The following is a 15,270-nucleotide window of genomic DNA, read 5'->3' on the forward strand; positions in this document are numbered from 1 at the left end:
TGGTCACTATTAACTTCTATTATGTCATAGACTTCTCTCTCTCTATTCTGTATGAAAACATGGCATTCAATTTTTTTCTCTGTCACCGATACAAAGGACATGAGTTAAGCAACATTAAAAAAACACTTTTGGGTGGAGTATTCCTTCAAACACTTTTACAAAGCAGCTTTAAAAAGAAATGTGTCAGTGTCCAAAGGAAATGACCCATATTCATGATTCTTGTTACCCACTGTTATCTTATTGTGAAGTTCAAATACACTATACCACGTTATCTTGAATGGATAGTTTACAATACAATAGGTCAAATTCAAAAAAGGTAAATAGAAAACAAAAAGCATGAAAAACAGTCCTTAAAAACATAATTGTACAAAGGTTATACAGTTTTACTGTAACATAGAGAAAAGTCAATAAATGCTTAATTATCATACCATTCCATTCTCATCTTGGTAAACAAGCTGGCTAAATGTTTCAAGTCCTGTTACAAAAAACGTAAAAAAAAAAAAAACTATGTTTTAAAGAAGTAACAATACTAAATATATAAAACTAAAATAATTCCAGCTGCACCAAATTTAATGTACAATTTAAATGTAAAGTAAATAATCAAATCTAGTCCCATTAAATACATCTAGTATTTATTCAATTCATTCATTAATTATTTATTCAATTTATTCAATAATCTGCACTCCACTACAAAAATAGTTCACATTACATAACATGAGGGTTCAATATCAAAGACATCTTTACTTCATTCAGAAGACAATAGTAACAACAGAAGAACAATATTTCTAAGCCAATATGCAGGAAGTCAAATGCATCCTACTGATAAAGTTCTGCTGCAAGTCTTACACATTTCTGTTTATTGTGGACAGTTTGGTTTCTATTTTTGTGAGTGTAGGTATTTACCCTGAGATATACTAACATCCCTTCAAACACTTTTTCCTGATGTGCGCTCAATTCTTCCTGGGTTGGGTTCATATCCCCACAACCCTGAATTGGATTGAGCTTGTTTGAGAAAGTATAGTACTACTGCTTGCCATACACAGATTAAAAAATAGACCCTTAAAACACTTCAAATGTCTTCTGAACAGTCAAGCTTTATTAAACTTAATGTATGATATAGTTTACTCTGGATAATTATATGTAGTAATGGGCAATATGGCAGATGATCCAGGATACCGAATGAAATTCTTCGTCTGTATTTCGTGATAAAACATTTTAATGATAAGCTAAAAAAAATGATCTTCATATATAATACGCTACCGTGGCTGTTCGTTTGTCTGTCCAGAATTTTAAATCACCTGTAGCTCATTCAGTTACTGTCAAAATACGAGAGGGGTCCTGGTGCCGACTAGTAAGTCTACAGGTACAGTCTGTAGTGGACATGTTACTTACTCTTAAACAAATAGCTGAAATTCTATTTTACAAGTAACAGGGTAAACAAAAAACTAATTAATCATATTTTTCTGTTAAATGCCTTTATGGCTTCAGTTGAACCACCAGTCAACAGAATTTTTCAGCAGGATAATCCTTGATACCAAATGGTAAGGAAAAGAAGATAACACTGAACTCAGCTTAACTCAGTGACACCAGACATCATTCCAATCAGCATCCCAGAGCTGTGACATCACCCACAGCATCATAATGCCACCCTTAATTATTAGATATATCCGTTAATACATCCATTTGTAGTCTCTATATCCATCCATCTATCCTCTTCCGCTTATCTGAGATCGGGTCGCGGGGGCAGCAGCTTGAGCAGAGATGCCCAGACTTCCTTCTCCCCGGCCACTTCTTCTAGCTCTTCCGGGGAAATCCCGAGGCGTTCCCAGGCCAGCCGGGAGACATAGGCCCTCCAGCATGTCCTGGGTCTTCCTCGGGGCCTCCTCCCGGTTGGACATGCCAGGAATACCTCGCCAGGGAGGCATCCTGATCAGACGCCCAAGCCACCTCATCTGACTCCTCTCGATGCAGAGGAGCAGCGGCTCTACTCTGAGCCCCTCCCGGATGACTGAGCTTCTCACTCTGTCTTTAAGGGAAAGCACAGAGACCCTGCAGAGGAAACTCATTTCAGCCACTTGTATTCGTGATCTCGTTCTTTCAGTCACTACCCATAGCTCATGACCATAGGTGAGGGTAGCAATGTAGATCGACTGGTAAATTGAGAGCTTTGCCTTATGGCTCAGCTCCTTTTTCACCACGACAGACCGATGCAGAACCTGCATCACTGCGGATGCCACACCGATCCGCCTGTCGATCTCACGCTCCATTCTTTCCTCACTTGTGAACAAGACCCCGAGATACTTGAACTCCTCCACTTGGGGCAGGATCTCGCTCTCAACCCTGAGAGGGCACTCCACCCTTTTCTGGCTGAGGACCATGGTCTCGGATTTGGAGGTGCCAATTCCCATCCCAGCCGCTTCACACTCAGCTGCGAACCGATTCAGAGAGAGCTGAAGATCACGGCCTGATGAAGCAAACAGGACAACATCATCTGCAAAAAGCAGATATATCTCTATATGCATTTCTAGAAAATGGGGACCAAAGCCTACACCAGTTCCAAAATAGGATGGGTATTAGTCCATCACACCAATCTCTAGTTTCCATTTAATCTAATATATAACTTTGGGGATGTGGGGGTACAGGAGCACCTGACAAAAATCCACAAACACAAAGTACAACATGCAACACCACTTGGACAGTGATATGGATGGAGTTGTAACCCAGGTATTGTAGCAATGTTCCTTCCATAATTCATCACATTTAAAAACAAAAATAAAAATGTTACCTCTTAGAGCACCCCAGACATTGGCAGCAGTCAGAAGAGATACTGGTTGATCAACAACAAGGGTATCTTTGGAAAGCAAAAGAAAAAGTTATCTATGCACAGAATGTGTTGTACTGTACTTAAGAACCATTCAGACTAATAATGTACCAAATTCCTGCACCTACATTCTAAATATAAAAAGAGGTCTGTAAAGAGCTTTAATGGAGTAATGCCAAGCTCAGTGCTAACTACACTCTTCACAAGAGCACTAAAAGTGACCAAACAATGCACTTATTAATGTGATTTGTTATGAAAAAGCTAGCATGACCGGCTAACCTCAGCCTTCTGTTTTTAGAAGGAAATAATGATTGCAGGATTAATTTAAAATCTGTAACTTTTAGTCTACTGTTATCTTTTATTAATTAGGGGCTTTGCCTCAAAAAGGTGAACAGTGTGCTAGTATAAGGTTAACTGTATGGCTAACTTCAGTAAAAACCCTTCAGAAGAGCTATACGAGTTTTAAGCTTTATAATGATATCATCCACTTTGGCAATGTGCAAGGTGAGCTAAGAAGGCCAAAATGTTTTGAGTACAAAATAAAATCTTTAGACATAATCAGCCAAGTTTCTTAAAGGAATACTCTACCAAAAATGGTTTTACTTTGTTTTAAACTTCTTACGTACCCTGTATTGTTTATAGCAATGGCTGAAAACTATTGCAAAATGATCAATTTCTAGAAAATGCTCCATTACAGGAGTGAGAATCACATTCTTATAGGACTGAGCTTTTGAAATGCAGACTGAACTATTTACTCATTTATTGGTCATAAGGCTAAACTACAGAACTTTTGGGTTTTTCATCACAAGTTTGTGAAACCGCACCAATGAATTTACCTTCTGCTTGCTGAAACACCTTGGATATGACCAAACAAGGCATACTTTCCACCTGATAATGTTTAGATATGATTTTCTTTTAACCTTTATGTGTACACCTCTCTCAGACCAGGCTCTGTAAATGTTGATATCATATGATACATCACGGTAGCCATTAAATGAACTAATACAGAGCAAAACCTCTGGCCAATGAATGGAGGAGGAGGAGGCAGGTCTTTTTTTTTTTAAGTTAATCAAATTAAATTATAATTGTACATTTTCAGAAAAACAATGTCACTGACAGCAAACAAACTAAAATAAAGCTGTATTTACTATTTGTTTTACTTCAAAAGTCAACATAATATAAATTTGGCTAGGGTTGTCCAAACTGTACAGTCCAGAACTGTACATATGCCTGGAACGTTGTGAGCATACACCTGGATACCTGACATATCCATTATGCAACACAAGTAATCTGAGACTTTTTGTTTAATGGGTGTTTTGAAATTGTTTGTAATTGCTCAGGCTGGACTGAGACTGAAGAATCTCCATTATCCAAGAAAACATTAAATTAAAAGCTTTTCTCTTTTGTCATCACTACAAAAAATGGAATGCAAGTAAAAGATAGAAACATTATCATCTTGGATGAAGTATTCCTTTAAACCGCTCAATGCCCTAGCAATATCTAGAAAGGGTTGTAGCACTTTTGTAAGAAGCTACAAAAAACAAATCTGTAGTACATATTGCTCAGAAAAAAGATACAGGGTTAAATTGTTAGACTGTAGAATACGTTCTGCCAAGAAAGGCTTCAGAGATTTACTGTCACAATTTAATAGTGTATGAAATTGTTAAGAATTAGCTCTATATATATAAAATCCAACGTACGTCTGTCTGTCTTTCATGAGAGAACTACTTAACAGATTCAGATCGGGCTTTTTTCTATAATTTGCTTCAACATTCTGGTTGATTTCATCGCACCAAGTATCATAGTTCACTTGTGGTTCCCGATTTATTTGTTCAAATCCAAGAAAGACACAGCACACAGACACCCCCCACACACCAGCCTCAGGGTGTATCTTACATTCGCTTAGCTAGCGAAAAAGAGAACTACTTAACGGATTTAGATTTTTTTTTTTTTTTTCTAGAATTTGCTTGAACATTCCAGTTGATTTTGCTACTTCTCTCATTGCGCTAAGAATCACAGTTCACTTGCAGGAGCGATATATTTGCGCTAATCCAAGACAGAGGCTGAGGGCCAAGGGGAAGCATGACGTCAGGAGTGAGGAGCCAGGCAGGACCCCCCTCGCTGTCGTGTTTCTCTTCTATGTGGGCAGAGCTGCAGGGCACAGCTAGGGTTACATAAAACAAAACAAAATATGCAGTACCAAAACTTAGACAAGGTATGTATATATTTACAGTGGTGTGAAAAACTATTTGCCCCCTTCCTGATTTCTTATTCTTTTGCATGTTTGTCACACAAAACACATTTAACCATTAGTCAAATATAACACAAGTAAACACAAAATGCAGTTTTTAAATGATGGTTTTTATTATTTAGGAGAAAAAATCCAAACCTACATGGCCCTGTGTGAAAAAGTAATTGCCCCCTGAACCTAATAACTGGTTGGGCCACCCTTAGCAGCAATAACTGCAATCAAGCGTTTGCGATAACTTGCAATGAGTCTTTTACAGCGCTCTGGAGGAATTTTGGCCCACTCATCTTTGCAGAATTGTTGTAATTCAGCTTTATTTGATCGTTTTCTAGCATGAACCGCCTTTTTAAGGTCATGCCATAGCATCTCAATTGGATTCAGGTCAGGACTTTGACTAGGCCACTCCAAAGTCTTCATTTTGTTTTTCTTCAGCCATTCAGAGGTGGATTTGCTGGTGTGTTTTGGGTCATTGTCCTGTTGCAGCACCCAAGATCGCTTCAGCTTGAGTTGACGAACAGATGGCCGGACATTCTCCTTCAGGATTTTTTGGTAGACAGTAGAATTTATGGTTCCATCTATCATAGCAAGCCTACCAGGTCCTAAAGCAGCAAAACAACCCCAGACCATCACACTACCATCACCATATTTTACTGTTGGTATGATGTTCTTTTTCTGAAATGCTGTGTTCCTTTTATGCCAGATGTAACGGGACATTTGCCTTCCAAAAAGTTCAACTTTTGTCTCATCAGTCCACAAGGTATTTTCCCAAAAGTCTTGGCAATCATTGAGATGTTTCTTAGCAAAATTGAGATGAGCCCTAATGTTCTTTTTGCTTAACAGTGGTTTGCGTCTTGGAAATCTGCCATGCAGGCCGTTTTGCCCAGTCTCTTTCTTATGGTGGAGTCGTGAACACTGACCTTAATTGAGGCAAGTGAGGCCTGCAGTTCTTTAGACGTTGTCCTGGGGTCTTTTGTGACCTTTCGGATGAGTTGTCTCTGCGCTCTTGGGGTAATTTTGGTCGGCCGGCCACTCCTGGGAAGGTTCACCACTGTTCCATGTTTTGCCATTTGTGGATAATGGCTCTCACTGTGGTTCGCTGGAGTCCCAAAGCTTTAGAAACGGCTTTATAACCTTTACCAGACTGATAGATCTCAGTTACTTCTGTTCTCATTTGTTCCTGAATTTCTTTGGATCTTGGCATGATGTCTAGCTTTTGAGGAGCTTTTGGTCTACTTCTCTGTGTCAGGCAGCTCCTATTTAAGTGATTTCTTGATTGAAACAGGTGTGGCAATAATCAGGCCTGGGGGTGGCTACGGAAATTGAACTCAGGTGTGATACACCACAGTTAGGTTATTTTTTAACAGGGGGCAATTACTTTTCACACAGGGCCATGTAGGTTTGGATTTTTTTTCTCCCTAAATAATAAAAACCATCATTTAAAAACTGCATTCTGTGTTTACTTGTGTTATATTTGACTAATGTTTAAATGTGTTTGATGATCAGAAACATTTTGTGTGACAAACATGCAAAAGAATAAGAAATCAGGAAGGGGGCAAATAGTTTTTCACACCACTGTATATAAAAGAGAAAAAAAACTCTACTGTTCAACAGCAAAAACAAGCTCGAGCAAAACACATTTTTTTCAATTTAATGAAATTTGTGAATCAGAATATTTAAAGACAGAGGGTGTCTATGTAAATGTATGCATCAATTTACAATACTAAAAAGAAAAAACCTGGACAAACAGGCAATGTGTCCCCTTGCAACTTGTCTACTCAGGTAACATTAGCACGTAAGAACTGTCCAGACATGACGAACATTTATCAAATACAGACTTAAATAAAGGGAGTCTTGACTTATTAAACCGGAGCTAGCTGCACTCAAGCAAAGACTGCAGAATGGTAAAAGGTTACCTATAGTAGAGAGACACCACACATAAAATACAGTTTAATATGCAGATGTTACCTAAATGTAAAGGTCTCTAAAACACAAACATGTTCAGGGGGTAATAAAATGTCTTTTTGATAAAATTCACTTGAATAACATGATCATCATCATAAGTTAAAACGCAAGTCATTCGATTTTCTTTTTAATTGTCTTGAATAAAAGCATCTGCTAAATAAAGAATAATAAAAGGACCACTTTCAATTTTATTTTATTCTGGTACCAAATCACAATTACAACTTATATAAATCTATTCCAAATACACTCACTTATTTTCTGAACTGACCCTTTCTAGTACAAGATCATGGGGAGCTAAAGCCTATCCCAGCAGCACTGGGTACAACACAGGAGTAACCCTGGAAGTAACAAGAAAATATGTATATACAAAATTAAAATACGTTACTCATGTTGATCACTTACAGGACTCATCAGACTTGAAGTTTGGATAGCCATCGCACTCTGGATCAGAAGATGTGATTAACACCTGCAATTGGGAGGCTATTGCATTTGAGTAGGGCTTCTTCAGGTTTCCTTCCCTTGCGTTAGGCAACTTAAATATATATTCAAAATACCTGTGAAGAAAACAGGTTTGTTACTGATTAAATATTGTCCCTATACCTAAGTTAATGCCAGTAAAGACAGAAGTTAAGGAAAATGCATTGCTGAACAGTAACATACCAAACATCATAGTCAAAGTAAGCATCAGCTGTTCTGGTATTTGAGACAAACAGCTACTTCATACACATAACATACACTTCTAAAGGTTTTGATCCTGACCTATTAAGAGAAATGCCAGTAAAAACAAAGAAGCTTTACTCTCAAGGTAGTCACCATAAACACTAGATATGATTTGCTATAACATTCACAAAGGATTTCTACAAAAATAATCTCGCCTGTGCAACAGCTGCTCCGTAGCTCATTTGACATCTCATTGAAATGATGTGTCCCATGATGTAAACTGTGCCTGGTCTAGAGAACAGCATGGGTCTGGCATCTCTGTAGGTCCAGAGTTCTGTATCTTTGCAACCTGTGCAGCTTTGAATGAGATGTTGCTATGAAGATGAAGAGGGATAATTGACAACTTTCTTTGCTACATTCTCCTGAATGGACTGTTAAAAAAAGACCAAAGCCAATCAGTCAAATACTGACTAGTTAGGCCTTTAAAAGTGGATTAAACTTTACCATCATAAAAATCTTTTCATGGTTATGCTCGCATTGGCTTTTGCCTTGACTTTTTGTAGCACTGAACAATCACCATGCCTACATTGTTTTGACTGTGGGTTATACTAACTTCCATCCATCCATTTTCTAACCCGCTGAATCCAAATACAGGGTCACGGGGGTCTGCTGGAGCCAATCCCAGCCAACACAGGGCACAAGGCAGGAACCAATCCTGGGCAGGGTGCCAATGAACCGCAGGACACACTCACCCACACACCAAGCACACACTAGGGCCAATTTAGAATCGCCAATCCACCTAACTTGCATGTCTTTGGTTTGTTGGAGGAAACCGGAGTGCCCGGAGGAAACCCACGCAGACACGGGGAGAACATGCAAACTCCACGCAGGGAGGACCCAGGAAGCGAACCCGGGTCTCCTAACTGCGAGGCAGCAGCGCTACCACTGCGCCACCGTGCCGCCCTATACTAATTTCTCCAGGTTTTATTCTGAATTAAGAAACCTTTCTTAAAATTTCTCCAAATTCAAACTAATGACTAGTTCGTGCTTCACCTTCGAACACTAAATGTGAAAGGCTCGCAAGTGGCCCTGCAGCACCTGTTGCGTATATAGAGGACCAGTCCTGGTGAAAGCGGACTATGCAAGAACGAATCTCCAAGGGCGTACTGCTCTCTAGCGTTAGACATTCATAGAATTTTTAAAGGAAAAAAAAAAAGCACTTCCAGTGTTAGTTTCCATATTGACTTGTTTTTATATAACAAGCTCAAATTAAAAGCTACAAGTGCTAAACACTTCTAAATCCCATATTTTAGTACAAGAGGCATATTTTGTCCCTTGTAAAAACCACTGCACCTTTCATGTTCAGGATTTCTCAACATTTTGTTAAAAATGTTAGCACTTTATTAGACTTACCTGTAACTGTTGCTATGAACTGTTACTAAATGAAACCATCAATATTTATGTTCAATCATTTTAGCTTCAAGAATAAATCAAACCAAATTAATGCACACTCTGACTCATTTTGTGTTAATTTTGCTTTGTTCAAAACTGAAACATGGTGTATCATAGCAAAGAATATTTCAGACTCTCTTGATTGAATGCATTCATATTTCAAATAACAGCTCAGGAGAAAAAAAGAAGAGAAAGCCGTGCTGCAAAAAACATGGGATTTTCCTCTTTAGCTGTGAACTGTGAAGTTTGTGGAGCAGCCCTTTCAGATGGACAAATAAATTCATATTGCAATTTTGTTTCCACCATACTTTACAATACCATACAGAACAAGTGCTGCATACTGTTGTTTTGTTGCTCACAGCTTTACTTATATTTACGAGGCTACACTATACAGTTCAAGTTCACAAAGTGATAATAACAGCATGTACCCGTCCCCTTGTCATCATACGTGCATTAACTCTCACAAGCTGCAATTCTTATCATGAATCATGTTGATCACTTACAGTATGTATAATAAAATATTCTGACACTTTTCAGGTAAGTAATATGGGTTTTTCTAGGTAAATCAATAACCGAAGTATTATATTCATTAGCTATGGTGTCAGAGAGTGGTGAAGTGTGGCATGTTGATTAGCACATGCAAGGAAGAATTTCTCTTTATATGTAACAATAATGACCCTGTAAACAAGAGTATAAATCTGCTTTTGCACAGAAGGCCCTTTATCACAAAGCACATTTATTTTGACTGTTGCAACAGATGAAGGCCAAGGTCAGATTTGAGATATATAATTGGGAAATAACAACTTTCAGTTTAATGTGAAAACAAGCAACAGAATCAGTAAAAAGCTGTCACAAATTCTTTTACTTGGACCTGAAAGCTAAACATTACCCATTTTTTACTGTCAGTTATTCAGTGGAAACTCCATCTTCCCTTCCAGCTGAGCCCCAGCTGTTTGGGAAAGCTACAAAGACAAAGGAGCGACACCAGAAATGAGTGGAATATGGTGTTTTAAAGGTAAAATCCTGCTCATCACGTGTAACATTTTGTTACGTCAATTTTAAATGTTTCATTTAATAGATTACTCAATTGACAAAATAATTGGACATGACAACCCTAATCAGAATAATAAATGTCACTCTAAATGTAATTTAACCTCCTTAGCATTGCATTTTACTCCAAATTTTGGCATGACAAAATTATATTTTTATTAAATCTTAAAAGTATAATAATGATACAAATAATAATAGTAATGATGAATAAAAATAATATGAAATGAACAATAATAACTATAATAATAATACTACCAGTGATGCCAAAGCAGTATAAAATCTCAAAATGGATCCTCTTAAAGCACAGTGAGAGACACAATCCAGCATCACAGTCGGGACACTAATAGCTCATTTCTTTTCAGATTTTCCAGTTTTTGAACAGCACATTGCACAGGTACAAATTATAATGAAATGTCTACCAATAAGACGCTCTGGATTGGTCGGCGATGTGCCGGGTCAACCGCGTCTCTTTAGCGGTAGTGTGGACAGTGGATGTGCAGCAATGAGTTGTTCTACAAGCTGGCATGGAAAGTTTGCATGAGATACATTTTTGGCAGCATTTTTTTTTGTATAACACGAATGCACTCCTAATGTGCTATTCCACTGTTGCCTGTACAGTGACTGTAGCCGCATTATGTACAGCGAGCGCTAAGAAGACAAACATCTTTCTTGTCCTTCCATTTCAGCACAAGCACTTAACTTTTGACCAAGCTAATAGCGCACCTCGCCGTAATTTAGCTCTGCCAAAGTCTTCAGGCATGCCATGATGGTTGGGATACACTGTTCCATATGTGTCAGTCTTTCTTTGCAGCAAGATATCAAATAGCTCAGGCGAAGTATATAAATTGTTCACGTTTTTGGTGATCTTCCAAATGGGTTTAAAGTGGAGAAGGACAAACAAACTGTGATTGCCTTCACTACACTATTGGCACGCAGACTTATTTTGATAAACTGGAAGAATCCTGACTCTCCTCTTTTAAGTCAGTGGGAAACTGATGTTTTATACTGTTTGAAATTGGAAAAAAGCAAATATTCAGTTAGAGGATCAGTATAGAATTTTTTCAAAACCTGACAGGATCTAATCAATAATATTTTAGAATAAGCTCTTAAAGCACAGAGGAAGCAATTATCTCCGCATTTCTTTTTCTTCTCCATTCATCTCTATTGGCCTATTAAACTCATCAATTTAGGTATGTTTAAAAGCCTTAAGTTTTACTCTGTTGGCCATGCTCTCTCTGTCAGGGGTGGGGGTCGCCTTGTTTTCAGTCCTATTTTTTGTAAAAATTGATCGATTTGTATGGAATGATTACAATAAAATTAAAAAAAAAAAATTGTCCATGGTTACACAGTAACATTGATCCAGAAGAGCATCTATCAAAGTCGGCACTGATGACGTACCAACGCCGTACTGATTGTATTTTGGCTCAAACATTATCCCTTTCCTTGTGTACAGAACCAAATTCCAAATGTATACTCTTTTAGATTCATAAAACTCATAAAAGTTTTATGCCACATCTTGCACTTTTTGATGTGATGTACTGTATGCATGACAGTCTGCCCTTATAAGCCATGAGACTTTCATCTAGATAGATAGATAGATAGATAGATAGATAGATTATATAATAGATAGATAGATAGACAGGCACTATACGATAGATAGATAGATAGATAGATAGATAGATAGATAGATAGATAGATAGATAGATAGATAGATACATACTTTATTAATTCCAAGGGGAAATTCAAATATGCTGACATCATGCCCTGGAATGTAAAGGCTCTGAAATGTTACTAAAATCGCCTGGTGTATCTCTGAAATTTTTTTTAATTTTGGGTGCTGGATGGGTATTCTCATCAAAGTCTTCGTTGTTATTCACAGACAAAATAATTGTTTTAAAAAATATGTCACTCTGTAACTAATGGGGAATTGCATTCACTATTCTGCCATTTATCTGCACCATAAGACACATCGCCCAGTGACTTTTCTTTGGCCTACAAAAGCAAACAGCAACCAGATTCAATTTTCAGAAAAAATGTTTTCAAAAGTATCACCCTCTTATGATTAAGTGTTATATTTACAATGCTAGATCAGTGGTATTTCAGGCTTGTGATTTAGAGCTTTCTACTTCTCATAATTTAGTTCCTGTTCATGACTTATGATGGTCATAATGAGCTAGTATTGAGCAAGTTTCATAAATCCAGTGACTCACCTAAAAATTAAAGAGGCAAAGGCTCACATTTAGCTGCTGTATAGCTGCTATGTAATTGAAAAATATGATAAGCTGGGAATTAAATGGCCAAAATTTGACATAAAGTCACTGTGAAAGTGTTAACATTTGTATTACGGACTGTAAGTTTCAATAACCTTTGAAAATGCAGAAAGTACAAGGTCCTTTTTGTTACTCACAGATACCACTGTTCCTGTGACTCTAAAACCCACACATTTTTGGTTACAAAGGTGAGATGACAGCACGCTTAGTGCATCAACTGAGTTTCATATTGTTTTCCCCCAGTGCAAGCACACATCACTTTATGTATGTACTGTACAGTATTTGGTTAGATTGCAACAAGTCTTTAATAAATCCATTTCCTACACTCTCATTTGAATCCCCCCACGATGAAGATGGGAGCGGTCTTTCATTTCATTCCAATAAGAATTCCACTGTACTCTGTACACTTCACAATAATAAAGCCACACGAAAGGATTTTGTCCTTGCTGTCCAAAACAAGTAGTTGACAAGTTAAGTGGTGATAAAGAGACCAAAGAATGATGGCCGTTGTCCCTATTTAGATGCGTTTTATTTTTACATCTATTATGCTGAATCCACAAACTCTCCTAAGAAATGAACTCATAAAACCGATGTGCTGATAACGGCAGAAACGTCACATTCCAGGGAGCCCTGTGGTGCTACAGCGATGCTGTGCTGTGCTGCGCTGCGCTCCCCCTGCAGGACACTAGCAAACCTGCTTTCACATGATGATCGAAAAGGCATGTGACAAAAAAAGGTAGAGCATGTGACTGTCACTACAGTTTAAAAAGAATCTGCAAGTTTGCATTATGCCTTGTTGCCTTAATGCAACATTACAGTAACGAAATAACAGCATTTCAAAAAGTCATTGATAAGAGAGAAACAACTTTAAAAAGTAATCAAAATGACCCGAACCAGTGCTACCTGCGCCAGTTTCTTTTATTTTTTCAAATTGCACACTTAAAACTAGTGACTTCAAATTACACATCCATATATGGACTGGTGCTCCATTTAAAAAATTACACATTTGGCGATTTACACATTAAATCCTTGATTACTGTGGGAATCGTTTCCTTTTTAAAACGAAAAAAATTCAATCGGCAGGACTGAAACAATTCTTTCTAAAAGAATTACACAATGAAAGGCGATCACACATATACGAAGTAGCCCTGGCATTTACAAATAAACAATTTTCTCGTATACTCTATTTACTGTTCTTGTAATCGACCTTCTCCGCGACCAACCCCACACCCCCCTATTGTCACCAAGCAGTTCTCACCTGCGGAAAGCATCCTGCAGTAGATAGCACCTGGGCCCCGCGGAAGACTTGGCGGAGTGAGTGATCTCGAAGTTGGAGCTGTGCAGCCCGAAGGACACTTCCGAAATCTGGATCGCTTGAGGGACGGGCCACACCGAGCCATACTTGGACTCAACGAGTTTCGGTGGCTTCTTTAAGGCAGCTTCCCGGCCCAAACAAGCCGTGGTGGCGAAGAGGAGCACGCAGAGCCCCAGAGAAGGTGCCATACCCAGAGCGGTATTCCTTTCCTCTGTGCGTGGCGGCAGTCAGCTGACAAATAACAGGATCTCCAAGCAACTCTTAAGTCATAAAAAAACAGGAAATAAGTGAGCTTGTACTTTTGATAATGCAAACAAGTAGTGTGTGCACACACGCCGAAAGGGCTTATAATGAAACTCCTTGGAAAGTTTATTTCGCCGTGTACAAGGATAAATTTAAACAACGCTGCTATTTGTGTTAGCAAGATTCTTTTATAAGCTTCCTAGGGCGGCAGACACATCGGTAACACAGATCTCCCTTTCTTAAAAATGTCGGTGACTTCTGTAAGCGCTGGTTTGTACTTTCATACACAGTAATATATACACTATACACCAACGTGCAGCTTTGTGCTACATAAATTTAAAACATCCAATAGTGATATTCTAATAGCACCGGGAACATGTCAATAGAACGTTAAGGCACGTGACTCAGTAGTACGCCAGTTACCTAAATGAGCATGCGTGTAGGTATACCTTATTACTCCGAATAGCGGCGAATCCAGAAAGGCTGCTGATAGCTTTTGGAGACAACTCTTCTCTTTGGAGCAGAGGAGAACAGCGGAGTTTTCTGCCGTATTATGCAGAATAGTGGTGAAGTAACATTTTAAGGCGCTGAACCTTGAACCAGAAACGAGGGTCTGGGTAAACACTGTGATCTTCATCAGTGCGGTTGGTTCATGACAGATGAGCACAATTTGATTACAATTTACGTACTGGATTATCTATCATGTGAATAAAAATGTTTACGAGTATAGCTGGATTGGGGGGAATTTTAATAATGTATCTTAGAATGATGAAATAAAACACAGAAAAGACCATAGTCATTATAACCTATTATTTTTGAGAAATAAATAAAAAGTTACCAAAATATTGTCTTTTACAATGACCGGAAGCAACACAATTTGCTTTCATTTTTTCAATTATACCTAGCCGAAGATATTTAATGTAATTAAAAGCTTTTATTTCTGTCATGTGTTAAGTGTTTTAAGTTATTTATAATTATTTTATATTAAATATGTTTAGAATAAAACATCCCTAATCTGAACATTTTTTCATTTACTGCTAACCTGTATGATACTTATATAACCATTTAATTTTAATTGTAATCATTATTTTGTATTGAATTACACTATTATTATTATTATTATTATTTGAAAACACCTTCTCATACAGTAGACACTTGCCTCAATTAAAATGTTTAAAGTTAAGATATTCTCGATTGTAATAGAAATTTGTCATTTTTCACCCTCTGATAGAAGTTCATAGTGGGACAG

At 37.9% G+C, this 15,270-nt stretch overlaps 1 protein-coding gene across 2 annotated transcripts in view; it reads right to left on the minus strand.

Moving 5' to 3' along the window:
- The window catches only part of hexb (hexosaminidase B (beta polypeptide)), a 49,350-nt gene extending 34,928 nt beyond the window's left edge, over positions 1 to 14,422 (minus strand). Inside the window, exons 1-4 of one of the 2 annotated variants that reach the window (XM_039758439.1) lie at positions 13,722 to 14,422; positions 7,434 to 7,585; positions 2,786 to 2,851; positions 429 to 475 (exon numbers count right to left, since the gene is read on the minus strand). In XM_039758439.1, coding sequence (XP_039614373.1) covers positions 429 to 475; positions 2,786 to 2,851; positions 7,434 to 7,585; positions 13,722 to 13,966 — 510 coding nt within the window. In that variant the 5' untranslated portion in view covers positions 13,967 to 14,422. The remainder of the gene's footprint in view (positions 1 to 428; positions 476 to 2,785; positions 2,852 to 7,433; positions 7,586 to 13,721) is intronic. The other variant, XM_039758438.1, reaches the window with a different exon arrangement.
- Positions 14,423 to 15,270: the final 848 nt, after the last annotated feature.

The sequence above is a fragment of the Polypterus senegalus genome, chromosome 7 (genome assembly GCF_016835505.1).
Source record: "Polypterus senegalus isolate Bchr_013 chromosome 7, ASM1683550v1, whole genome shotgun sequence".
Lineage (NCBI taxonomy): Eukaryota > Metazoa > Chordata > Cladistia > Polypteriformes > Polypteridae > Polypterus > Polypterus senegalus.